The sequence below is a fragment of the Anolis carolinensis genome, unplaced genomic scaffold (genome assembly GCF_035594765.1).
Source record: "Anolis carolinensis isolate JA03-04 unplaced genomic scaffold, rAnoCar3.1.pri scaffold_27, whole genome shotgun sequence".
NCBI classification, from domain to species: Eukaryota; Metazoa; Chordata; class Lepidosauria; order Squamata; family Dactyloidae; genus Anolis; species Anolis carolinensis.
The window spans coordinates 17,350-45,342 of NW_026943836.1; the positions used below are offsets into that span (position 1 = coordinate 17,350).

At 45.2% G+C, this 27,993-nt stretch overlaps 2 protein-coding genes across 2 annotated transcripts in view; one reads left to right on the plus strand and one right to left on the minus strand.

Moving 5' to 3' along the window:
* The first annotated feature begins 808 nt into the window (after positions 1-808).
* Positions 809-8,536, plus strand: slc30a3 (solute carrier family 30 member 3). The gene is made up of 7 exons (XM_003229964.3): positions 809-1,897; positions 1,987-2,133; positions 2,955-3,108; positions 3,663-3,870; positions 4,006-4,111; positions 5,722-5,856; positions 7,334-8,536. The coding sequence occupies exons 1-7, from the start codon at positions 1,534-1,536 to the stop codon at positions 7,477-7,479; spliced, it is 1,260 nt and encodes a 419-aa protein (XP_003230012.3). The 5' UTR covers positions 809-1,533; the 3' UTR covers positions 7,480-8,536.
* Positions 8,537-8,786: 250 nt separating this feature from the next.
* The window catches only part of gtf3c2 (general transcription factor IIIC subunit 2), a 75,047-nt gene continuing 55,840 nt past the window's right edge, over positions 8,787-27,993 (minus strand). Inside the window, exons 17-19 of the mRNA XM_062966672.1 lie at positions 9,941-10,105; positions 9,510-9,620; positions 8,787-9,413 (exon numbers count right to left, since the gene is read on the minus strand). Of these exons, the coding sequence (XP_062822742.1) occupies positions 9,186-9,413; positions 9,510-9,620; positions 9,941-10,105 (504 nt within the window). The 3' untranslated portion in view covers positions 8,787-9,185. The remainder of the gene's footprint in view (positions 9,414-9,509; positions 9,621-9,940; positions 10,106-27,993) is intronic.

The window sequence follows — 27,993 nt, forward strand, 5'->3', positions numbered from 1 at the left end:
AGACATGTGCAGTGTGCATAGGAATTTGTTTGTATTTTTTTTCAAATGATAATTCGGCCCCTCAACAGTCTGAAAGATTGTGGACCGGCCCTCTGCTTAAAAAGTTTGAGGACCCCTGCTCTACTGTATATTATTTTTATTGAGTGCCATTGCATTTGGAGGTTTGCTTTCTTTACTGCTTTTTATTCAGACTTGGCTATCTTTTATCAATAAACTGTTTAAGCTTAGCCTGCTGTGGTGAAGTGTGTGTTAAGAACAAGGTGAACCAGTGCTGAGGTGCAACAGTGAGGACGGTGCAGTGTCCAGCTGGTCACTTTGAGAGAGAGAACCTTGGACTGCGGAGGAGGGCAGGGTCCGGTCACAGGACGGTGGGTCTTGGGTCAGCCTAGCCTCCCTTGCGGGGCCATTGGGAGGCCAAAGCCGGGAGGGCCAGGCTGTTGGGACCCCTTGCTGTGTCCCTTTAGAAAGGCAGCCCTAGTCTCTCTATCCAATTAGCCACCGGGAGCAAGGAGATTTCGTTCAATGGGTTTAATCGGACAAGTCACCCTGCTGGGTGGAGCAACTAAGGAAAGTGCCACACCAAAAATGGGACTCAGATTAGATTTCTTGCCCAAAATTTAGAGCATATTTTTTTTTTCTATTCAAGTAAATTTTTATTGTGAAACCTCTTTTCAAAAAAAAAAAAAACATTAAAAAGTGGGGGAACAATCATAGGGATAGGAAAGTAGGAAAGGATAGAACTACTCTATGGGTCTATCTACTCTGTACTATGTGTCTGTTTCCAGGGATGATGGGGTACGGGGAACCGGGGGGGGGGGGGGTGAGGGGTTTCGTCAACTTCCAATCTCCTCCTTTGCGGTCTATACTTTTCGCATCATTAATATTCACTGTGGCTTCCCCTACTCTTGTCTAGACCTTGCTTTATATCATTCTTACTTTCTCTTCTAGATCGTTATTATCATTTTCATTTTCCGTTGCAACATATATTTCTTTAATGATGACCAGTCTGTTTTTTTGCATTTCATTCCTTGGAAGTGTTTTAGTGTTTGAGTCAGTACGTCCATGTTCATAATATCCATTATCTTCAAAATCCATTGATCTATTGTTGGTTTCTCCTTTGATCTCCACACCTTGGCGTAATTGATCCTGGCCGCCGTTGATAAGAAGTGAAAGAGTTTCTCTTTGTTTTCTGCCATTTTATCATCGATTATACCCAGCAAGTAGTATTCTGGCTTCAATCGAATTTTTACCTTTTTTACCTTTTACCTTTAAGATTTTCTGTATTTCTTCATGAATCTCTGACCAATATTTCTTAGCCATTCTGCAGTTCCACCACATGTGTATAAATGTCCCCATATTTTGAGCACAAACTATTCCTCCGAAGCTCTGAAGATGCCAGTAGCCACAGATGAAGACTAAAGGTCTGGAGAGAATGCTACTGGAACATGGCCATGCAGCCCGAAAAACTCACAGCAACCCACTATTTCTCTGAACTTTGCCTCATCTTTTTCTCTCCCTTTGTCTTCTCTCTCGATGCCAGTGGTTACCAGTGTTTGCTTTTGTATTTATTCGCTCCAGTGCCTCTTCAGGGCCCAACAGGCCAAAGGGCGAGCTCGATGGTCAGCCCTGACGCCTGGGTGTCCGCTCAGTCTCTTTTCAGGCTCCCAGGAGGCCCTGACTGGGCTGCCCTCCGAGAAGGGTTCCTCTGAGACTTCCATGGCGTCCCTCGCACCCACGACGATGACAACGAACGCGGAGCCCCCCGTGCCGCCCCCCCACTGCCACTCCTGCCGCGGCTCCTGCTCCCCCAGCCAGAGCCAGCAGAAGCTCCAGGCCCAGAAGAAGCTCCGCATCGCCTGCGCCGTCTGCTTCCTCTTCATGCTGGGAGAGGTCATCGGTCAGTGTGGCCGGAGGAGGTGCGGGTGCGGGGAGACCCCAATGACCGCCCTTTGGGGCACCCCTGAGTCCCCTGTGCTTGCCTTGCAGGGGGCTACCTGGCCCACAGCCTGGCCATCATGACGGACGCGGCCCACCTGCTGACGGACATGGGCAGCATGGGGGTCAGCCTCTTCTCCCTCTGGGTCTCCACCCGGCCGGCCACCAGGACCATGACCTTCGGCTGGCACCGCACAGGTGGGGGCCTCCCCCCCCCCTCCCTGACCCCTAAAATATTGCTCTAGGGCCCTGACACGCCTTTTCACCACAAACCACACTCTGTCCAGTAAGAAGAAGTTTATTTAAAGAAATATATAAAATATATATATTTAAAAATATATAAAAAATAAGATTTTTTTAAAAAAAAGAATCAAAGGTTATTTCTGAGATAGCCAAGAGTCCAAAATCCTTTTAAATACAGTCTCCAGAGTCAATCCACAAATACATCCATAAACAAGATAGTGTGACTCCAAGGCCAGACATGAAACTAAATGCAGGAACAAACTTGGAAACTTGAATACACGAATTCCAAGAATATAGGACCCAAAAACCAAGAGGTGTTCACCTGAATGCAACATTACTCTCACAAAGGATTGTATCAGTAGGAATTGCTTTAAAAGTCCCTCCCATGACATCGTTCCTCACACGCCTGCTTTTCCTCTCCTTATCTCTAAGCCTCTGGGAAAAGCGAGCCTGTCTCTGTTGCATGCTCTGTCTCTCCAATTCCATACGTTTTGATCTAGACAAATTCCTCTCCCTCATTTCTCTCTGCCTACACTTCTGGCAGGTTCTCACGAGAACTGATATGGCTTCCTCCAGTCTCATGGGAACTGCCAGGAGATTCCAAAACAACTCTCTCCAGGTGACTTCCATCCTCCTCTGGGCCCTCCGAATCTATCCCAGCATCTCCTTCCTCAACCTCTAAGCACTTGGAATTTGACCAGGCTATAACATAAAGCACCACGAAGAGCATCTACTACATTATAGAAGCTGACCATTCATTCTTCCTTCCTTCACAGAGACGCTGGGGGCGCTGGCCTCGGTCCTCTCCATCTGGACCGTCACGGCGGTGCTGGTCTACCTGGCCTCGGCCCGCATCATCAGCAACGACTATGAGATCGAGGCCCCCGCCATGCTGGGCACCTCCGCCTGCGCCGTCGGGGTCAACATCATGTGAGCAGAAGGAGAAACGAACATGGTGGGAGGGAGCGACATGGGATTTGGGGGGCTGCGGGTGTCGCAAGAGGGGTCCCAGAGTCCTGGGACCAAAGAGGGGGTTTCCTTGATGCTGGAAACCCCTGTTTCACCTCTGCCCTCCGTCCTAAAACAGGGGAGTCATAGGGAGAAACGTCTACCTTCAGGAGAGAAAAATCTGTTGAGGACTCCACCTTCCATGGGGTGCAGAAGGGGGGATTGCCGTGCAACCGGCAGGAAGCCCCTGTTGCTGGGACCCCCTCTTCTGCAGAGGCCATTTACTGTGTGCCTTTTGTCCCCCACATTCAAACCCACTTCCCTTCTCCTGATTTCCGTGGCCCTTGGCCTCCCAGTCAAGCCTGGGCTTGTTGGGAGGACAGCAGCTTGTGCCCTTCTGGCTGCTCTACAACCATCACACAAGTTAAAAAGAAAAGAAAAGAAGCACAATTAAAACATAAAAGTAATGATAATGATAGTTGGGGGTGGGGGGCAGGTGGGCAAGTCGTGATGATGCCTGTGCCTGCCCCTTGCAGCATGGCCTACCTCCTGCACCAGTCTGGCTCCCCGCACGGCCACCACGGCCTGAGCCAGAGCGGCTACGAGCGGATCGGGGAGAGCCCCTGCGGACCCCCCTTGGCCCCCCGCGGCAACACCAGCGTCCGGGCCGCCTTCGTCCACGTCGTGGGGGACCTGCTCCAGAGCATCGGGGTCTTTGTGGCCGCCACCGTCATCTACTTCAAGGTAGGCAGGGAGGGAGCCCGCCATTCTTCCTTGCCCTTGGCCGGAGTCTTTGGGGGTCCAGTCCGAGGGGAACTTGGATGGACCGCCGATGGAGGGTCAGGAGGGACTCCCTGGGTGCACCCCCTTCCTCTGCAGCCCCAGTACAAGATCGCGGACCCCGTCAGCACCTTCCTGTTCTCCGTCTTCGTCCTGGGATCCACGGCCACGATCCTCCGTGACGTCTTCCGGGTCCTCATGGAAGGTAAGGACCCTGCTCCCTTTCCCAGCCTCGAAAAACCCCCCGGTCAAAATATTAATTTCGTGACCTTGGTACCATGGTGCATTTCGCAGGTTAACACGACTTTGATTATATATACATGAATTCCAATGAGTCTCAGGCCGGCCAAGCGCCGGCTGCCGCTTAATGGGCTCAGTATCCGCGTCTCGGGTTCCCGTATCTGCGTCTCAGGTTCCAGTGTCCGCGTCTCAGGTTCCCGTATCTGCGTCTCAGGTTCCCGTATCTGCGTCTCAGGTTCCCGTATCTGCGTCTCAGGTTCCCGTATCTGCGTCTCAGGTTCCCGTATCTGCGTCTCAGGTTCCCGTATCTGCGTCTCAGGTTCCCGTATCTGCGTCTCAGGTTCCCGTGTCCGCGTCTCAGGTTCCCATATCTGCGTCTCAGGTTCCCATGTCCGCGTCTCAGGTTCCCGTATCCGCGTCTCGGGTTCCTGTATCCGCGTCTCAGGGTCCCGTGTCCGCGTCTCAGGGTACCGTGTCCGCGTCTCGGGTTCCCGTATCCGCGTCTCAGGTTCCCGTATCCGCGTCTCAGGTTCCCATGTCCGCGTCTCAGGTTCCCTTATCTGCGTCTCAGGTTCCCTTATCTGCGTCTCAGGTTCCCGTATCCGCGTCTCAGGGTCCCGTATCCGCGTCTCAGGTTCCCGTGTCTGCGTCTCAGGGTTCCGTATCTGCGTCTCAGGGTCCCGTGTCTGCGTCTCAGGGTCCCGTATCCGCGTCTCAGGTTCCCGTATCTGCGTCTCAGGTTCCCGTATCTGCGTCTCAGGTTCCCGTATCTGCGTCTCAGGGTCCCGTATCTGCGTCTCAGGTTCCCGTATCTGCGTCTCAGGTTCCCGTATCTGCGTCTCAGGTTCCCGTATCTGCGTCTCAGGGTCCCGTATCTGTGTCTCAGGTTCCCGTATCTGCGTATCCGCGTCTCAGGTTCCCGTATCTGTGTCTCAGGTTCCCGTGTCCACGTCTCAGGTTCCCGTATCTGCGTCTCAGGTTCCCGTGTCCACGTCTCAGGTTCCCGTATCTGCGTCTCAGGTTCCCGTGTCCGCGTCTCAGGTTCCCATATCTGCGTCTCAGGTTCCCATGTCCGCGTCTCAGGTTCCCGTATCCGCGTCTCGGGTTCCTGTATCCGTGTCTCAGGTTCCCGTGTCCGTGTCTCAAGTTCCCTTATCTGCGTCTCAGGTTCCCTTATCTGCGTCTCAGGTTCCCTTATCTGCGTCTCAGGTTCCCTTATCTGCGTCTCAGGTTCCCGTATCCGCGGCCAGGTTCTCACCATCTGTGGCCGTTTTAAATTGCTCAATTTCAGTGTGCTGTGTGGTTTCTGGGCTGTACGGCCAATGTGTTGTAGCCGCATTTTCTCCCGACGTTTCGCCTGCATCGGCCTCAGGCCCCTTCCTTTTCCCCCTCAGCCGCTTAAGCGGCTGAGGGGGAAAAGGAAAGGGCCTGAGGCCGATGCAGGCAAAATGTCGGGAGAAAATGCTGCTACAACATATTGGCCGTACAGCCCAGAAACCACTCCACACTCCAGCGATTCTGGCCGTGAAAGCCTTTGACAACACACAGCTACCTCTTCCTCTTTGTCTCTCGCAGGGGCCCCACGAGGCGTGGAGTTCCAGGCGGTGAAGGAGCTGCTGCTGTCGGTCAAAGGAGTGAAGGCCACCCACGACCTGCACCTCTGGGCCCTGACCCTCAGCCACCACATGGTGGCTGTCCACCTAGCCATTGGTGAGTACATTACTTATAGCATTTAAGTGTGCTGGGCTTTAGCACAGCTAGCTGATCACCAGCAGCAATAGATCCCTACCAACCGAAAGGTTGGCAGTTCGAAGCCCGGGTCGGGGTGAGCACCCGACCTTCAGCCCAGCTCACTGTCCACCTAAGCAGTTCAAAAACAGCTGTGAGCTGAATGTTTGCCATGTATATGTTCTGAGATCCGCCCTGAGCCTCCTTCAGGGTGAGAAGAGTAGAATATAAATGCTGTAAATAATAATTTGTGATCAGAAGTGAGCACCTGACCTTCAGCCCAGCTCACTGTCCACCTAAACAGTTCAAAAACAGCTGTGAGCTGAATGTTTGCCATGTATATGTTCTGAGATCCGCCCTGAGCCTCCTTCAGGGTGAGAAGAGTAGAATATAAATGCTGTAAAGAATAATAATTTGTGATCCGGGGTGAGCACCCGACCTTCAGCCCAGCTCACTGTCCACCTAAGCAGTTCAAAAACAGCTGTGAGCTGAATGTTTGCCATGTATATGTTCTGAGATCCGCCCTGAGCCTCCTTCAGGGTGAGAAGAGTAGAATATAAATGCTGTAAATAATAATAATTTGTGATCCGGGGTGAGCACCCGACCTTCAGCCCAGCTCACTGTCCACCTAAGCAGTTCAAAAACAGCTGTGAGCTGAATGTTTGCCACGTATATGTTCTGAGATCCGCCCTGAGCCTCCTTCAGGGTGAGAAGAGTAGAATATAAATGCTGTAAATAATAATTTGTGATCAGAAGTGAGCACCTGACCTTCAGCCCAGCTCACTGTCCAACTAAGCAGTTCAAAAACAGCTGTGAGCTGTGGGTAGAGAAATCAGGCATCGCTTAAGTGAGGAGATATTTTATGGCACCATAAAAGGAAAGATTAATGCTGGTGGTCAAAGAACAGGAGTTTGTGATCCGGGGTGAGCACCCGACCTTCAGCCCAGCTTGCTGTCTACCTAAGCAGTTCAAAACCAGCTGTGAGCTGTGAGTAGAGAAATTAGGCACCACTTAAGCGGGGAGATATTTTACAGCACCATAAAAGGAAATATTAATGCTGGCGATCAAGGAACAGGAGGAGTTTGTGATCAAGGGCTCACCATAGCGGATTCTTGTGGCCGGAATCGAGTACAACCGCCAAAGTTACAAAAATGCAGACCTAATACCTCTATCTGTTGCTTGTCCTGCATGTCTAACGGCATTGAATGTTTGCCATGTAAATGTTCTGAGATCCGCCCTGAGCCTCCTTCAGGGTGAGAGGAGTAGAATATAAATGCTGTAAATAATAATAATAATAATAATAATAATAATAATAATAATAATAGGGTGGGGGAGAAGAGAAAGAGAGGGGACCGGGTGGGCTTTGGGCTGCCGCTCTGCCCTTTGGCCCCAAGGTTCCTCGAAGGCACTACTGGGACATTCCTGACCCACTTCAGCCGCCGTTTCTTCTTGCCCGCAGAGCCCGATGCCGACATGGAGGCCGTGCTGCAGGAGGCCACGGCCCTGCTCCAGAGCAAGTTTGGCTTCTTCTCCTGCACCATCCAGGTGGAGCGCTACCTGGGAGACATGGAAACCTGCCGCCAGTGCCAGGACCCCCGGGACTGAGGCCGGGCCCCCCCTCGGCGCCTGCACTGCCAGCCTCAGCCTCCTGCTGCCCGGGGTCCCCGCCCTCCGTGTTCGGCCAGAGCATGCGGGGGGTTGGGGGGAAGGCCCCACAGAAGAGAGGGGCGGCCCGGCCCCCTCCCATCTTCGTGCCACATTCCAGCCAGACGGAGGGACGCCGCCCGCCCGCCCGCCCGCCCGCCCCGCCGCTTCCCTTGCCCATCTCTGCCTCAGTGTCTTCGATGTGTCGCTGCCAAGGGATCCACCCGGGCCTCCAGCGGTCAAGGAGAGGCCGCCCTGCCCCTCCAGCCGGGCCCGTGTCGCTTGGCCAGGCCGCTGCCTCCCCCTCTCGTGTCTGTCTCTGCATGTGTGTGTGTGTGTGTCATGCTAACAGCAAACACTTGCACTATGGATGTCTTCTCTGGAAGGGGGTAGGAAGACCCTCCCCAAAAGGGTGGCTCAAGGGACCCTCTGTCCAGCCTCCAGGCCGCCGTCCATCCGCTCCTTTGCTGTCTGTTTCTGCAGCAAACCCTAATCAGATCTAAACGGGGTGCCCCGGGAAAAGGCTCCCCACAGAATCCTTGGGATTGTCCTGTGTGGCATGAACATGCTTAGCGGTGGTCCCTCTGGAGGACTGCCGTGGGTGGGGAGGGGTGGCCAAGCCCACCTCCTGGTAGCCAAGTCCAAGACCTGGCCTACCTGCATGCCAAGGAATGCTCTTGGCAGGGACGGAGCCCCCAGGGGAGCAGCAGCAGCAGCAGCAGCGGTGGCCTCTTGGGAAGCGAGCCCCTGCCCCACAGCACAGGCCCACCCAGGTGCGCTCTGTCCAGCGGCAGGTGGTCACCCGTGAGGTGTGGTGCTCCAGGGCCCCAAACCCAGCCTCCTGCCAACAGTGACGGGGAAGGTTGCCGCAACCCTCTGCGCCAGGGAGGAGCGCGCATGCCACGCGTTGTGTCCGTGACCTTGTGGAGTACGTGTGTGTCTCTGTGAGTCTGTCTGTCTGTCTCTCGTGTGCCACGTGTACCAGTGAACCCAATAAAGCAATGTGCCTCAAACCAAACAGCAGGCTGTTGGCAGAAGTGTGTGTATAGGGGGAGAGGATGAAGCCATATGGTGGGGAGGGGAAGGAGCTCCAAACACATGGTCCCAATGCAGCACATGCTTTGTCTCATGCGCGGGATCCAAAGGGAACCTTTTGGGTCTCCAAAGCAGAAAGGGAACCCAGGGCAGGCTGCTGGGGGGCTGTGAGGCTGCCCCTTTGCCGCCACCCCCTCCCCAAACTCATGGGTCGGTGGCGAGGGAGGGAGGCCTTTTACAAAACACATTCACTTTAATAACAGTTAACAGAAGAAAGGCAGGCGCTCAATGTGAGCAAGGCTGTGCCCCCAATGGAGGGCTGGGCCAGGCTTGGGCTCCTGGTCCTTGGCCCCCCGTCCTCTTCTTCCTCCTCTTCTGGTCCAGCCAAGGGAGGCTTCCTTCCCATTCCTCGCTTCCTCACACGGGGCCAGCGGCCAGGGAGGGAGGCCGGAACCAGAGGCTGCAGCCGGACTCCAGTCCAAGCCTCTTCCGGCAGTCCCTTTGGCCCCTCCGCCCCGGACTCCCGCCACTTGCAGCCCAGCTGCCGGCTTCGACGCGACCCCCTCGTGGGCCCAGTCTGCTCTGCCGAGGCCCCCCTCGCTGCGTTGAGCCCCGAGGGTCCTCCCGAGTCTTCAGCTGACGGCCACCGAGGACACTGTTGCGGGGGCCAAAGGGCTGTCCAGGCAGGTGCCCCGCTCTCCGTCCGCCTGGGTCATGGCGCCAAACTGGGCCTGGCACTCCTTCTGCAGCTTGTGGCTGGGCGGGGAGACCAGGGCGCGGAGGCAGTGCAGCCGCACCAGGCCCGAGTGGCCGCCCGAGGCCACCCAGCTGTGGCAGGACAGGTTGGGGCTGAAGCACACCTGCAGCAGGGAGGGAGGGAGGGGCCGGCGTGAGGTCAGGTGGCCGCCCCAGAATGTCCCTAAATCCCACTCTCGGTCTCCCCCACTTACGCTCACCTTGTGGACGGCCTCCAGCTGCAGCCTCCCCAGGATGATTCCCTCCTTGGCTTCAGGGAAGCCGTGATGCTGGTGCTTGCGGGTCTTTCGGCGGAAGCTCTTGAAGCTCCTCTGGGATGGAGGGAAGGAAGGAAGGAAGGGTTGGTGTCAGGCCTGGCTGGGAAGGGGCCAGGGGGCTGCCTGGGCATCCATCACGCTTGCAGGCAATGATGGATGGGCTTGGGAAAGAAGGCCTTATCACCAGCCAGCCAGCAGGAGGAAAAGTGGGGAAGGGGCCAATAGGAAAGCCCCTCTTTCCTCTGTGCGGTGGGCTGAGCCACATCCCCCAGCTGCCCCCACAAAGCCAAACAGCAGCAGGGAAGCCTCTCCACATGGGGAGGGGGCTCAAAGAGACACACCTCCCCCCACCACCATCACGGCCTGCAACTCACCAGATCCGTGTCCTGGAAGAGGAGGTAACTCTGGGCCACTGCCTGGCTGTAGCTCCTGCCCTCCGGTGCCCGGGGCCTCTCTCCTGCCCCCGCAGGCCCCGATCCAGGGCCCTCTCTGCTGGGGAGGGGGCAGCTGCGGGGCAAGAGGTCCGCCTTGTAGACGGGCTGCAAGGGTAAAGGGAGGAGAGGTGTTAGGTTTCATCCCTGAACTCCGAGCCAAACTGGGAGTAGCGGTATACCCGTCTAATAAATAAATAAACTGCTCAAGTCTCTTGTGTCATCAAGGTTCCAGTCCTCAATGAGGAGCTAGGCTAGAGACAGGGCCAAGCGGAGGGGCTCCTTCCCACACATTGCTATGCATGCTTTCCCAAAAGGGCTTTGTCCTTCCTCCTCCTGCTAGCCACTGTCTCTACTGCCCTTTGATGATGTAGCCATGGAACTCTGTGAGGCAACTTCCTTTTAAAAAGTTTTATTGCCCTGGGCTGGCCATGTGGCCATTTGCCATTTTTCAGTCTTCTGCTTCTCTTTCTCCCTGCGAGGAGGCACATCTTGTCTCTCTTTGGGCAAAATGGAGTTGCAGGGATATTATTACCTTTTGCCTCCTTCAGAAGATGAGACTTAGCTTGTTTAGCAGGGGGCCAGTTCACGGTCCCTCAGACCCTTGGAGGGCCCGACTATAGTTTAAAAGAAAACTATGAACAAATTCCTATGCACACTGCACATGTCTTATTTTGAAGTAAAAAAAACAAACAAAAAGGGAACAAATACAGCCTCAATGTTAATAATAATAATAATAATAATAAAAATCATCATCATCATCATAAAAATAATAAAGAGGGTTGGAAGAGACCCCTTGGGCCATCTAGTCCAACCCCCTTAATAATAATAATAATAATAATAATAATAATAATAATAATAATAATAATCCATAGCTTTCATTTCCAACAAACAGTTCAGTTTTTCCAGTGCTCCATCATGTTGGCACCTTCATTGAAAACATGATGGAGCACTGGAAAACTGAACTGTTTGTTGGAAATGAAAGCTATGGACTTGTCAACATCAGGAGAGGAATTTTCCAGGGAGACTCATTGTCCCCTCTGCTTTTCATTATTGCCATGATCCCTCTGTCAACAATCTTACAAAAAACAAATCTCGGCTATCAAATATCTAAGAATTCTCACAAAATTTCACATTTGATGTACATGGATGACCTGAAGCTGAAACGGAAACTGAAATCCAGTCTCTGACCAACACTGTCCAAATTTTTAGCACTGATATCAACATGGAGTTTGGTTTGGACAAATGTTCGACAGTGGCATTGAAGAAGGGAAAAATCATTGAAAGTGAGGGCATAAATATGCCCAATGGCCAAACAATAAAGTGTCACCAGCCAGAGGCCTATAGATATCTGGGCATATTACAGCTGGACAACATCAAGCATGAACATGTGAAAACTGTGGTCAGCAAAGAATACACACAAAGGGTCAGAAAAATTCTCAAAAGCAAGCTCAATGGAGGCAACACCATCAAGGCCATAAACACCTGGGCCATACCTGTCATAAGATATACTGCTGGCATTATAAATTGGACACAGGTGGAACTGGACAATTTGGACAGAAAAACAAGAAAACTCATGACCATTCATCATTCACTGCACCCTCGCAGTGATGTTGACCGGCTATATCTGCCTAGAAGATCAGGGGGCAGAGGACTCTTGCAAGTAAAACAAGCAGTCAAAGAAGAAGAACATGCCCTGGCAGAATATGTCAAGCAAAGTGAAGAACCTGCTTTGATTGAAGTCAAAAATCAGAAACTCCTCAAAACACAGCAAACAAAAAACCAGTACAAGAAAACCGCACTACAAACTAGAGCTGACAGCTGGCACAACAAAACATTGCATGGAAAGTTCCTTGACAAAATTGAAGGAAAAGCTGACAAGGAGAAGACCTGGCTCTGGCTCACGAATGGGACCCTGAAGAAGGAGACAGAAGGCCTGATCCTTGCAGCCCAGGAGCAAGACATCAGGATAAAGGCAATTAATAATAATAATAATAATAATAATAATAATAATAATAGAAGACCTGGCTCTGGCTCACGAATGGGACCCTGAAGAAGGAGACAGAAGGCCTGATCCTTGCAGCCCAGGAGCAAGACATCAGGACAAAGGCAATTAATAATAATAATAATAATAATAATAATAATAATAATAATAGAAGACCTGGCTCTGGCTCACGAATGGGACCCTGAAGAAGGAGACAGAAGGCCTGATCCTTGCAGCCCAGGAGCAAGACATCAGGACAAAGGCAATTAATAATAATAATAATAATAATAATAATAATAATAATAATAATAATAATAATAGAAGACCTGGCTCTGGCTCACGAATGGGACCCTGAAGAAGGAGACAGAAGGCCTGATCCTTGCAGCCCAGGAGCAAGCCATCAGAACAAATGCAATTAAGGCCAAGATTGAAAAATCAGCTGATGACCCAAAATGCAGACTGTGCAAGGAAACCGACGAAACCATTGATCATATCCTCAGCTGCTGTAAGAAAATCGCACAGACAGACTACAAACAGAGGCACAACTATGTGGCCCAAATGATTCATTGGAACTTATGCCTCAAGTCCCATCTCCCAGCAGCAAAGAACTGGTGGGATCACAAACCTGCAAAAGTATTGGAAAATGAGCACGCAAAGATACTGTGGGACTTCCGAATCCAGACTGACAAAGTTCTGGAACACAACACACCAGACATCACAGTTGTGGAAAAGAACAAGGTTTGGATCATTGATGTTGCCATCCCAGGTGACAGTCGCATAGATCAGGGGTCCCCAAACTAAGGCCCGGGGGCCGGATGCGGCCCTCGAAGGTCATTTACCTGGCCCCCGCCCTCAGTTTTATAATATAATATTTTTATATCAGTTTTAATAATATAATATATTGTATATACATATAATATTGATAATAATCTTATGTTATACAATATAATACTAATAGTAATACCATATAATAATATTAATTATATGTTATATATTACATATTATATAATAGTATAGTGGTATAGTTCAATATAGTAATGTATAATGCTAATATTGTGTTATGCTAATAATATAATATATTGTATGTACATACAGCTGCTCTGAGTCCCCTTCGGGGTGAGAAGGGTGGGATATAAATGTAGTAAATAAATGTAGTAAATAAATAATTAATTTTAGACTTAGGCTCAGCCCAAGTCTGACATGATTTGAAGGCACACAACAACAACAACAATCCTAATTAACTTGACTATCTCATTGGCCAGTAGCAGGCCCACACTTTCCATTGAAATTCTAATAGGTTTATGTTGGTTAAAATTGTTTTTAAATATTATATTGTTCTTTCGTTGTTGTTGTTGCACTACAAATAAGACATGTGCAGTATGCATAGGAATTAGTTTGTATTTTTTTTTTTAAATGATAATTCGGCCCCTCTACAGTCTGAAAGATTGTGGACCGGCCCTCTGCTTAAAAAGTTTGGGGACCCCTGGTCTAGCCTGACGTGGGGGTTGTGAGAGTGGTCCAGCATTTCTCTATTCTCAGAGAATCATCTTCTGTGTCCAGGCTGGTTCATCTGGGGCTCTTCTACGGCTGGCTTCTCTGCTTGGATGAGTCTGCAGTGCCTTTCCATAGAATCCATGATTCTATGATTCTATGATTCTCTGCTTGGATGAGTCTGCAGTGCCTTTCCTGTGCCTTGATTCCTGCCTGGGCAATGCTGCTGCATGTGTTCCTCCCTCTGTAGACTTGTCCACAGTTGAGACTGTTAGGAATGATGGGGCTTGAAATCCAAACTACCTGACGGGAAGGCCCATGCTCCAATGCAATGGAGTCTCTGGGCCCTTCCAGACTGCCAGGCTCTAAATTCCCAGGATTCCCAGTCCCACAGTCTCTTTGCATGTTCATTTTCCAATACTTTTGCAGGTTTGTGATCCCACCAGTTCTTTGCTGCTGGGAGGTGGTACTTGAGGCATAGGTTCCAATGAATCCTTTGGGCCACAGAGTTGTGCCTCTGTTTGTAGTCTGTCTGTGCAATTTTCTTACAGCAGCTGAGGATCATTGCAGGTTTGTGATCCCACCAGTTCTTTGCTGCTGGGAGGTGGTACTTGAGGCATAGGTTCCAATGAATCCTTTGGGCCACAGAGTTGTGCCTCTGTTTGTAGTCTGTCTGTGCAATTTTCTTACAGCAGCTGAGGATCATTGCAGGTTTGTGATCCCACCAGTTCTTTGCTGCTGGGAGGTGGTACTTGAGGCATAGGTTCCAGTGAATCCTTTGGGCCACAGAGTTGTGCCTCTGTTTGTAGTCTGTCTGTGCGATTTTCTTACAGCAGCTGAGGATCAGATTAGGATATGAACCCATTAGCATTATGGAGAATCAAACCCAAACGAAGTCTATACTGGCTCGGTCGTCGCCCAGGATAAAAAGGACCGCGGTGGATGCTGCTGATTCTGGACATCCATCGACAAGTGGGCTACGGAATCATCAAAACCCAAATTAACAGTCACAGAAGCGGCAAAAATATACAATGCCAGAAAACCGCACAATTATTATTATTATTATTATTGACACAACGACGTTGTATGACACAGCAAACAAGATAGATATGCTGGATTTCGTTTCACAAAATCACAAGTCGAACACTTCCCAAGTGTCTAGGACTGTGTGATGTATTTTCGGATGATGCGTGCAGATCCCAGTAGGGTGGCCTTTTGCAGTTGGCAGATCGTAATTTTGTCAATGTCTATTGTTTCCAAATGCTGGCTGAGATCTCTTGGCATGGCACCCAGTGTGCCCATCACCACCGGGACCACCTGCACTGGTTTCTGCCAGAGTCTTTGAAGTTCAGTCTTGAGGTCCTGAGAGCGGCTGAGTTTTTCCTGTTGTTTTTCGTCAATGCGACTGTCACCTGGTATGGCGACATCAATAATCCAAACCCTTTTCTTTTCCACAACTGTGATGTCTGGTGTGTTGTGTTCCAGAACTTTGTCAGTCTGGATTTGGAAGTCCCACAGTATCTTTGCGTGCTCATTTTCCACGACCTTTGCTGGTTTGTGATCCCACCAGTTCTTTGCTGCTGGAAGGTGGTACTTGAAGCAGAAGTTCCAATGAATCATTTGGGCCACAGAGTTGTGCCTCTGTTTGTAGTCTGTCTGTGCGATTTTCTTACAGCAGCTGAGGATCAGATTAGGATATGAACCCATTAGCATTATGGAGAATCAAACCCAAACGAAGTCTAGACTGGCTCGGTCGTCGCCCAGGATAAAAAGGACCGCGGTGGATGCTGCTGATTCTGGACATCCATCGACAAGTGGGCTACGGAATCATCAAAACCCAAATTAACAGTCACAGAAGCGGCAGAAATACACAATGCCAGAAAACCACACAATTATTATTATTATTATTATTATTATTATTATTATTATTATTATTATTATTATACCTCCTCCACGCACGCACACACATACACATGCTTCACTTTTAAGCCCCTTTTAAGAGGGGGAGGGATATAAATAAAGCTTATTATTATTATTATTATTATTATTATTATTATTATTATTATTATTGTTATTGTCCCAGAGCCAGGTCTTCTCCTTATCAGCTTTTCCTTCAATTTTGTCAAGGAACTTTCCATGCAGTGTTTTGTTGTGCCAGCTGTCAGCTCTAGTTTGTAATTATTATTATTATTATTATTATTATTATTATTATTATTATTATTATTACATTTAGACTTGAGCAGTCCAGGGTGATTCCCAACAGAAACATCAGGAGAGAATGCTTCTGGAGCATGGCCATACAGCCCGGAAAAAAAACTCACAGCAACCCAGTGATTCTGGCCATGAAAGATTTCAACAACACGTTAAGCAATATAATGTTTGCCTTCTGTTGCTGCTTATCACAGTTGCCTTTATGGGACCAGCCATGCCCCCCACTCCCGAACTGGGAATAATGGGGAGCGCCATTGATCATGTTAAATGCCCGCAGTTTGAGATCGGCATCACTCTCAGAGCAGGGCTGGTTGGGGCCGATAGAGCATCAGATCTGGGGAGGATGGGGTGGCCATTCCGCAAGAGACCCCCTCCTCCAGCCCCCATTTCCTCCAAGGAGACCCCCCCTCAAAGGTGGCCGTGGGAGAGAGACCCCTGGGCCCGGGGGTGGGGGGGGGTGGGTGGGAGATCAATCTTCTGGGTCCCCAGGAGGGTCTCAGGGCCCGCTCAGCCGTGGCCGGCCGTTAATGATGTTGCCCCCTCCCCACCTGAGGCTGCTTTATGGACCCTCCCTTTTGTCAAGAGCATCCCCCCCCCCCCCCCCGTTGTCTTCAGAGAGCGGCCTTTCTCTTTATTCACCCTTCCTAATGCCGAGACCCCTTAATACGGTTCCTCATATTGTGGTGACCCCCCCCCCCCCCAACCCTAACATTATTTTCGTTGCTACTTGTCAACTGTCACTTTGCTCCTGTTGTGAACTGTCATGTAAATTATCTGATAGGCAGGATGCATTATCATTCACTGGACCACATTTTGGCACCAATACCCGATACCAGGGGTCCCCAAACTTTTTAAACAAGGGGCCAGTTCACAGTCCCTGGGATTGTTGGGGGGCCGGACTATAGTTGGGAAAAAAATAATGAACAAATTCGTATGCATACAGCACATATCTTATTTTGAAGTAAAAAAAGTGAGAACAAATGCAGCCTTAATGTTAATAATAATCATCATAATAACTTGTGATTTTGTGATATGAAATCCAGCATATATATCTCGTTGGCTGTGTTATACTGTGTCTTTGTGAAAATAATAATAATAATAATAATAATAATAATAATAATAATAATAAAGACGGTTGGAAGAGACCCCTTGTGCCATTTAGTCCAACCTCCTTCTACCTTTGTGCACCAAAAGCACAAACAAAGCACCCCTGACAGATGGTCACCCAGCCTCAATGTTAATAATAATAATAATAATAATAATAATAATAATAATAATAATAATAATAATATTAATAAAGAGGGTTGGAAGAAACCCCTTGTGCCATTTAGTCCAACCTCCTTCTGCCTTTGTGCACCAAAAGCACAAGCAAAGCACCCCTGACAGATGGTCACCCAGCCTCAATGTTAATAATAATAATAATAATAATAATAATAATAATAATAATAATAATAAAGAGGGTTGGAAGAGACCCCTTGTGCCATTTAGTCCAACCTCCTTCTGCCTTTGTGCACCAAAAGCACAAACAAAGCACCCCTGACAGATGGCCACCCAGCCTCAATGTTAATAATAATAATAATAATAATAATAATAATAATAATAATAATAAAGAGGGTTGGAAGAAACCCCTTGTGCCATTTAGTCCAACCTCCTTCTGCCTTTGTGCACCAAAAGCACAAGCAAAGCACCCCTGACAGATGGTCACCCAGCCTCAATGTTAATAATAATAATAATAATAATAATAATAATAAAGAGGGTTGGAAGAAACCCCTTGTGCCATTTAGTCCAACCTCCTTCTGCCTTTGTGCACCAAAATCACAAGCAAAGCACCCCTGACAGATGGCCACCCAGCCTCAATGTTAATAATAATAATAATAATAATAATAATAATAATAATAAAGAGGGTTGGAAGAAACCCCTTGCGCCATTTAGTCCAACCTCCTTCTGCCTTTGTGCACCAAAATCACAAGCAAAGCACCCCTGACAGATGGCCACCCAGCCTCAATGTTAATAATAATAATAATAATAATAATAATAAAGAGGGTTGGAAGACACCCCTTGCGCCATTTAGTCCAACCTCCTTCTGCCTTTGTGCACCAAAATCACAAGCAAAGCACCCCTGACAGATGGCCACCCAGCCTCAATGTTAATAATAATAATAATAATAATAATAATAATAAAGAGGGTTGGAAGACACCCCTTGTGCCATTTAGTCCAACCTCCTTCTGCCTTTGTGCACCAAAATCACAAGCAAAGCACCCCTGACAGATGGCCACCCAGCCTCAATGTTAATAATAATAATAATAATAATAATAATAATAAAGAGGGTTGGAAGACACCCCTTGTGCCATTTAGTCCAACCTCCTTCTGCCTTTGTGCACCAAAATCACAAGCAAAGCACCCCTGACAGATGGCCACCCAGCCTCAATGTTAATAATAATAATAATAATAATAATAATAATAAAGAGGGTTGGAAGAAACCCCTTGCGCCATTTAGTCCAACCTCCTTCTGCCTTTGTGCACCAAAAGCACAAACAAAGCACCCCTGACAGATGGTCACCCAGCCTCAATGTTAATAATAATAATAATAATAATAATAATAATAATAATAATAATAATAACATACCTAACATACCTAACATACCCTAACATACCTGATACAAAAGGATCCAGCAAAAGGAGCAGCACCAGGAAACTACAGGCCAATAACGTGTCTGCCCACTATGTTTAAACTACTGACTGGCATCATAGCTGACAGAATTCAAGACTATCTTGAAGAAAAAAACATCTTGCCAGATGAACAGAAAGGCAACAAACGGAAAAGCAGGGGCACAAAAGACCAGTTATTGATTGAAAAAATGATTCTGGAGAACTGTAAGAGCCGAAAAGCTAATCTTCACATGACGTGGATTGACTACAAAAAGGCCTTTGACTCACTCCCACACAGCTGGATCATCAAGTGCCTGGACGCCATCGGGATTAGTAAAAACGTTGGCACCTTCATTGAAAACATGATGGAGCACTGGAAAACTGAACTGTTTGTTGGAAATGAAAGCTATGGACTTGTCAACATCAGGAGAGGAATTTTCCAGGGAGACTCATTGTCCCCTCTGCTTTTCATTATTGCCATGATCCCTCTGTCAACAATCTTACAAAAAACAAATCTCGGCTATCAAACATCTAAGAATTCTCACAAAATTTCACATTTGATGTACATGGATGACCTGAAGCTATATGGGAAAACGGAAACTGAAATCCAATCTCTGACCAACACTGTCCGAATTTTTAGCACTGATATCAACATGGAGTTTGGTTTGGACAAATGTTCAACAGTGGCATTGAAGAAGGGAAAAATCATTGAAAGTGAGGGCATCAATATGCCCAATGGCCAAACAATAAAGTGTCACCAGCCAGAGGCCTATAAATATCTGGGCATATTACAGCTGGACAACATCAAGCATGAACATGTGAAGACTGTGGTCAGCAAAGAATACACACAAAGGGTCAGGAAAATTCTCAAAAGCAAGCTCAATGGAGGCAACACCATCAAGGCCATAAACACCTGGGCCATGCCTGTCGTAAGATATACTGCTGGCATTATAAATTGGGCACAGGTGGAACTGGACAATTTGGACAGAAAAACAAGAAAACTCATGACCATTCATCATTCCCTGCACCCTCGCAGTGATGTTGACCGGCTATATCTGCCTAGAAGATCAGGGGGCAGAGGACTCTTGCAAGTAAAACAAGCAGTGAAAGAAGAAGAACATGCCCTGGCAGAATATGTCAAGCAAAGTGAAGAACCTGCTTTGATTGAAGTCAAAAATCAGAAACTCCTCAAAACACAGCAAACAAAAAACCAGTACAAGAAAACCGCACTACAAACTAGAGCTGACAGCTGGCACAACAAAACACTGCATGGAAAGTTCCTTGACAAAATTGAAGGAAAAGCTGATAAAGAGAAGACCTGGCTCTGGCTCACGAATGGGACCCTGAAGAAGGAGACAGAAGGCCTGATCCTTGCAGCCCAGGAGCAAGACATCAGGACAAATGCAATTAAGGCCAAGATCGAAAAATCAGCTGATGACCCAAAATGCAGACTGTGCAAGGAAACAGATGAAACCATTGATCATATCCTCAGCTGCTGTAAGAAAATCGCACAGACAGACTACAAACAGAGGCACAACTATGTGGCCCAAATGATTCATTGGAACCTATGCCTCAAGTATCACCTCCATGCAGTTAAGAACTGGTGGGATCACAAACCTGCAAAAGTATTGGAAAATGAGCACGCAAAGATACTGTGGGACTTCCGAATCCAGACTGACAAAGTTCTGGAACACAACACACCAGACATCACAGTTGTGGAAAAGAACAAGGTTTGGATCATTGATGTTGCCATCCCAGGTGACAGTCGCATTGAAGAAAAACAACAGGAAAAACTCAGCCGCTATCAGGACCTCAAGATTGAACTTCAAAGACTCTGGCAGAAACCAGTGCAGGTGGTCCCAGTGGTGATGGGCACACTGGGTGCCGTGCCAAAAGATCTCAGCCAGCATTTGGAAACAATAGACATTGACAAAATTACGATCTGCCAACTGCAAAAGGCCACCTTACTGGGATCTGCACGCATCATCCGAAAATACATCACACAGTCCTAGACACTTGGGAAGTGTTCGACTTGTGGTTTTGTGAAACGAAATCCAGCATATCTATCTTGTTTGCTGTGTCATACAACGTCGTTGTGTCAATAATAATAATAATAATAATAATAATAATAATAATAATAAAGAGGGTTGGAAGAGACCCCTTGGGCCATTTAGTCCAACCCTCTTCTGCCTTTGTGCACCAAAAGCACAAGCAAAGCACCCCTGACAGATGGTCACCCAGCCTCAATGTTAATAATAATAATAATAATAATAATAATAATAATAATAATAATAATAATAATAAAGAGGGTTGGAAGAGACCCCTTGGGCCATTTAGTCCAACCCTCTTCTGCCTTTGTGCACCAAAAGCACAAGCAAAGCACCCCTGACAGATGGTCACCCAGCCTCAATGTTAATAATAATAATAATAATAATAATAATAATAATAATAATAATAATAATAATAATAATAAAGAGGGTTGGAAGAGACCCCTTGTGCCATTTAGTCCAACCTCCTTCTGCCTTTGTGCACCAAAAGCACTAGCAAAGCACCCCTGACAGATGGTCACCCAGCCTCAATGTTAATAATATTGGGAGGGTTTGGTGGGCGTTGATCTTGAGTTTGGGAGTTGTAGTTCACCTACATCCAGAGAGCCCTGTGGACTCCAAACCATGATGGATCTGGACCAAACTCGGCACGAAGACTCAATATGCACAAATGTGAACACGGGTGGAGTTTGGGGATAATAGACCAGGGGTCCCCAAACTAAGGCCCGGGGGCCGGATGCGGCCCTCCAAGGTCATTTACCTGGCCCCCGCCCTCAGTTTTAGCTGTGCCCGGCCACGCGTTGCTGTGGCATTGGTGAGAACTTGTTGAGTTAGTGGTGGTATTGAATGTCTGTTGTATGGTTGTCTTTATGTTGAGTATGCATTTGGTTGTTTGTGTCCTGGGAAAGTGGTGAGGATAGAGGGGGTCCATGTCCCTGTGTTGTATTGTATAGTATTTATACATTGTCCATGTGTTGTGAATGCTTGGATTGTGTCCTGCTGCATAGTAGAAAGGGTTGGGCTGGATGGCCCTTAGGGGTCTCTCCAAACTCTTGTGCCTGTCCCCTGGGCTGAGTAGGTTGCTAGGAGACCAAGTGGGTGGAACATAGCCTTGTAACTGGCAGCAATTGGATAAAAACAATTATTCCTCCCCCTCTAATTAGGACTTTATTTTTCTTTTCTTTTTGTTGTATCAACCTAGAGGCGTGGCTGATGGGTTGTGTTGTCAAATTTCGAGGTTGGGGGCCCTATAGTTTTGTTGTTTTGTCCGCTGCCCTGATGCCATCACTCTTTTATATATATAGATATTTTTGTATTAGTTTTAATAATATAATATATTGTATATACATATAATTGTCACGCTTACTTCAAACGACCAGCATGAACACAGACCAAAGGTAGCTGTTATCAAAACCAATCTTTATTGAAGAACACACGACTTGGGAAAAGTCGAGAATGACATAATGTTTACACACAATCATTTTTATCACCTTTGCTACAACGTCACACCACACGTAAATATCATCACCAAACCCCACCCCACATATCACATTACTACCACTACAACACCAACTATTCATTAAAGCTGTTTTGATTCTCACTCCAAAAGTTCCCATGCTCCGCTGCCAGGTGTCTGCATGAGCTATCGGGGAGTGCTTGTTGTTATGGCTCCAATTCCAGAGCTTGCAGACTCAGCTCTGGGAATTGGCTCCATGACATATAATATTGATAATAATATTATGTTATACAATATAATACTAATAATAATACCATATAATAATATTGATTATATGTTACATAACATATAATAGTATAGTGGTATAGTTCACTATAGTAATATACAATGCTAATATTGTGCTATGCTAATAATATAATATATTGTATATACATATAATATTGATAATAATATTATAATGTAATACAATATAACACTAATAATAATACCATATAATAATATTAATTATATGTTATATATTACATATAATATTACAGTAAAGTGGTATAGTTCAATATAGTAATATATAATGCTAATATTGTGCTATGCTAATAATATAATATATTGTATGTACATATAATATTGATAATAATATTATGTTATACAATATAATACTAATAATAATACCATATAATAATATTAATTATAGGTTACATAACATATAATAGTATAGTGGTATAGTTCATTATAGTAATATATAATGCTAATATTGTGCTATGCTAATAATATAATATATTGTATATACATATAATATTGATAATAATATTATGTTATACAATATAATACTAATAATAATACCATATAATAATATTAATTATAGGTTACATAACATATAATAGTATAGTGGTATAGTTCATTATAGTAATATATAATGCTAATATTGTGCTATGCTAATAATATAATATATTGTATATACATATAATATTGATAATAATATTATGTTATACAATATAATACTAATAATAATACCATATAATAATATTAATTATAGGTTACATAACATATAATAGTATAGTGGTATAGTTCATTATAGTAATATATAATGCTAATATTGTGCTATGCTAATAATATAATATATTGTATATACATATAATATTGATAATAATATTATGTTATACAATATAATACTAATAATAATACCATATAATAATATTGATTATATGTTACATAACATATAATAGTATAGTGGTATAGTTCACTATAGTAATATATAATGCTAATATTGTGCTATGCTAATAATATAATATATTGTATGTACATATAATATTGATAATAATATTATAATGTAATACAATATAACACTAATAATAATACCATATAATAATATTAATTATATGTTATATATTACATATAATATTACAGTATAGTGGTATAGTTCAATATAGTAATATACAATGCTAATATTGTGCTATGCTAATAATATAATATATTGTATGTACATATACCTGCTCTGAGTCCCCTTCGGGGTGAGAAGAGTGGGATATAAATGTAGTAAATAAATGCAGTAAATAAATAATTAATTTTAGACTTAGGCTCGGCCAAAGTCTGAAATGACTTGAAGTCACACAACAACAACAATCTTAATTAACTTGACTATTTCATTGACCAGAAGCTTACCTACACTTTCCATTGAAATCCTGATAGGTTTATGTTGGTTAAAATTGTTTTCATTTTTAAATATTGTATTCTTATTTCTTTGTTGTTGTTGTTGTTGTTGTTGTTGTTGTTGTTGTTGTTGTTTCACTACAAATAAGACATGTGCAGTATGCATAGGAATTTGTTCGTATTTTTTTCCAAATGATAATTCGGCCCCTCAACATTCTGAAGGATTGTGGACCGGCCCTCTGCTTTAAAAGTTTGAGGACCCCTGTAATAGACCTTGACATTTGGGAGTTGTAGTTGCTGGGATTTATAGTTCTCCTGCTTTCCATTCGGGATCCTTCAAGGGGGAGTACAGGCAACACCTAATGACACCCCAAGCCCAGAAACCCACCCTCCCTCCATCCTCCATCCTGGTGCCCCCATAAAAGCCAGACACCCAGACCCAGCCACTGAGCATCAATCAGACTGTACAGAATCCGAGAGAGCAACAAACATACCTGTTTGTGCAACAAACAGAAGATAAAAGATTGAGGTGGGATGCGTTGAAATACTAAACTGTCATGGGACCAATTCCCAGGGCTGAATTTGCAAGCCCTGGAATTGGAGCCATAACATCAACACTCCTGAATGTCTCATGAAAACACCTGGCAGCAGAGCATGGGAACTCGGGGGTGAAAATCATAACAATTATAATGAGTAGTTTGTGTGGGAATAGTAGAAATGTGATACAGGGGGTGGGGTTTGGTGATGATATTTACGTGTGGTGTTACGTTGCAACCAAGGTGATAAAATTGCTTGTATGTAAACATTATGTCATTCTCGACTTTTTCCAAGTCGTGTGTTCTTCAATAAAGATCGGTTTTGATAGCAGCTGCCTTTGATCTGCGTTCATGCTGGTCGTTTGAAGTGAGCAGGACACTAAACGCTACACCTATTATAACACTAAGTTAAATAAACAATAAGTGCGATGTTACTTCCCATTGGTGATCCTTCGAGATGGAATAATAAGCAGAATTGGATTATATGTAAAACAAAAAATAATACTGCATTCAAAGCCAAATTTGGAATTAAGTTACAAGAGAGACTAATAATAAATAAATAAATAAAAATAATACTTTATTTTTCTATCCTACCACCATCTCCCCAAAGGGACACGGGGTGGCTAACATGGGGCCAAGCCCAAAACAAAACAAAATATGACAGTTAAAGCCAATATAGCTATGTAGGTAAAAACAATATCAGCATAACATTCAAATATAATAGACAAATTAAAAACACAAGACAGAGTTAATACACTAAATGGAGACTGGTTCTTGATGGGGGTCACAGTTTGTGCCTGTGGGGGTACCACTGAGCGAAACTTCCAAGGGACCACAAACCAACCCCCCCCCCCCCTCGTTGGATCCCTTCCGGCTCTGTATTTAGTCCTGCTTTCCCCACAAAATCTCTGCACCTGTGGACCATGCCCTGCAAGAGCTCCTGGCCATGATACTTGATGTTCCTGAAAGGGATATATCAGTGAGCGTTGCGGTTCAGTCTGGTGATGAAGGGAGATTTGGGTTTATGCAGGCTGACCAAAGCAATGCTGATGTGGGAAATCTTGAAGGCTCTGATGCTGAGAATGTTGAAGGCTCTGGCGAGGAAACAGGAAATAATGATAAGGGCGACCTTTCACTCGATTCAGAACATCAACAAGCTCCAGGTGTTTCAGGCAGCGAGTCAGAGGAATCTTACTTAGACAGAGATACAAGGTTGAGGTTGAATAGCTAATAAACGAGTGGGAAGCCAAGGGCAGAGAAATGCCTTTCTGGCTTGTAAACATGGCTAAATAACAGAAAGTGATTTCAGACGTAGCAACAATCTTTGGAAGCCCATCTCCTGCCTTATTTTAAGCTCATGGAAAAGGACTTTCGCTTGTGTTCATGCCTGGAAACTGTGTATTACTTTTTGCTCTGTAGTTCAGGGTGCCTTGTTTTTCGGGACTAATTTCCTACATCTGAGACTTGGATTTATATTTTGCCAATTGCTTTTACTACTGGATTACAGTAGAGTCTCACTTATCCAAGCCTTGCTTAGCCAAGCCTCTGGATTATCCAAGCCATTTTTGTAGTCAATGTTTTATAATAATAATAATAACTACTTTATTCTTATACCCCGCCCCATCTCCCCGAAGGGACTTGGGGCGGCTTACATGGGGCTATGCCCGGACACAACAGCACAAAATCAAAACAAAAACGTTAAACAAATCAGCCAACAATAAAACATCAACATGGATAAAAACAGTCATAAAAAGTCAATATAAAATAATGTTAAAATCATGAGTTGGATCAAAAATATATCGTGATATTTTGGTGCTAAATTAGTAAATACAGTAATTACAACATAACATTATTGCGTATTGAACTACCTTTTATGTCAAACTTGTTGTATAACATGATGTTTTGGTGTTTAATTTGTAAAATCATAATCTAAATTGATGTTTAATAGGCTTTTCCTTAATCCCTCCTTATTATCCAAGATATTCGCTTATCCAAGCTTCTGCCGGCCCATTTAGCTTGGATAAGTGAGACTCTACTGCAGGGGTCCCCAAACTAAGGCCCGGGGGCCGGATGCGGCCCTCCAAGGTCATTTACCTGGCCCCCGCCCTCAGTTTTATAATATAATATTTTTGTATTAGTTTTAATAAAATAATATATTGTATATACATATAATATTGATAATAATATTATGTTATACAATATAATACTAATAATAATACCATATAATAATATTAATTATATGTTATATATTACGTATTATATAATAGTATAGTGGTATAGTTCAATATAGTAATGTATAATGCTAATATTGTGCTATGCTAATAATATAATATATTGTATGTACATATGATATTGATAATAATCTTATGTTATACAATATAATACTAATAGTAATACCATATAATAATATTAATTATATGTTATATATTACATATTATATAATAGTATAGTGGTATAGTTCAATACAGTAATATATAATGCTAATATTGTGTTATGCTAATAATATAATATATTGTATGTACATACAGCTGCTCTGAGTCCCCTTCAGGGTGAGAAGGGCAGGATATAAATGTAGTAAATAAATGCAGTAAATAAATAATTAATTTTAGACTTAGGCTCGGCCAAAGTCTGAAATGTCTTGAAGGCACACAACAACAACAACAACAATCCTAATTAACTTGACTATCTCATTGGCCAGTAGCAGACCCACACTTTCCATTGAAATCCTAATAGATTTATGTTGGTTAAAATTGTTTTCATTTTTAAATATTGTATTGTTCTTTCGTTGTTGTTGTTGTTGCACTACAAATAAGACATGTGCAGTGTGCATAGGAATTTGTTTGTATTTTTTTTCAAATGATAATTCGGCCCCTCAACAGTCTGAAAGATTGTGGACCGGCCCTCTGCTTAAAAAGTTTGAGGACCCCTGGCATAGATGAAAAACAACAGGAAAAACTCAGCCGCTAACAGGACCTCAAGATTGAACTTCAAAGACTCTGGCAGAAACCAGTGCAGGTGGTCCCGGTGGTGATGGGCACACTGGGTGCTGTGCCAAAAGATCTCAGCCGGCATTTGGAAACAATAGACATTGACAAAATCACCATCTGCCAACTGCAAAAGGCCACCCTGCTGGGATCTGCACGCATCATCCGAAAATACATCACACAGTCCTAGACACTTGGGAAGTGTTCGACTTGTGGTTTTGCGAAACGAAATCCAGCATATCTATCTTGTTTGCTGTGCCATACAACGTCGTTGTGTTGATAATAATAATAATAATAATAATAATAATAATAATAATAATAACAACTTTATTTTTATACCCCGCCCCATCTCCCCGAAGGGACTTGGGGCAGCTTACATGGGGCCTAGCCCAATAAAACAATCAAAAATCAATAACACAGCAATAAAACAATTATACCAATAAAAACATCAATATCGGTAAAACAATTGTTACAATCGTTAAAATCCTTCTGCCTTTGTGCACCAAAAGCACTAGCAAAGCAACCTAAAAGATGGCCACTCAACCTCAATGGTAATAATAACAACAACAACAACAACGAAGAGACTTGGAAGAGACCCCTTGGGCCATTTAGTCCAACTCCCTTCTGCCTTTGTGCACCACAAGCACAAGCAAAACACCCCTTAATAATTGATAATTAATAAAATATTTATTAAAACACCTTTACAAACACAAAGCAGAGCTTTGCAAGGCACACACCGGGCGAGAGAGGAGGTGGTGCAGCAGAAGGAGGAGGCGAGAAAGGCTAGAAAGGCAAGGCTCCAAAGGCTTGTGCACCGAGAGGGAGGAGGAGGGAAAGATGGCAGCAGCACGCACCTTCCTCGGAGGAGGAGGAGGGAGCCACCACTGTGGGGGCCGAATAAATGCCTTTGAGGGGCCTCATGTGGCCCGCGGGCCGTAGTTTGGGGTCCCCTGCCTTAGGGGTTAAGATGTAACAAGATCATATGTGGTATGA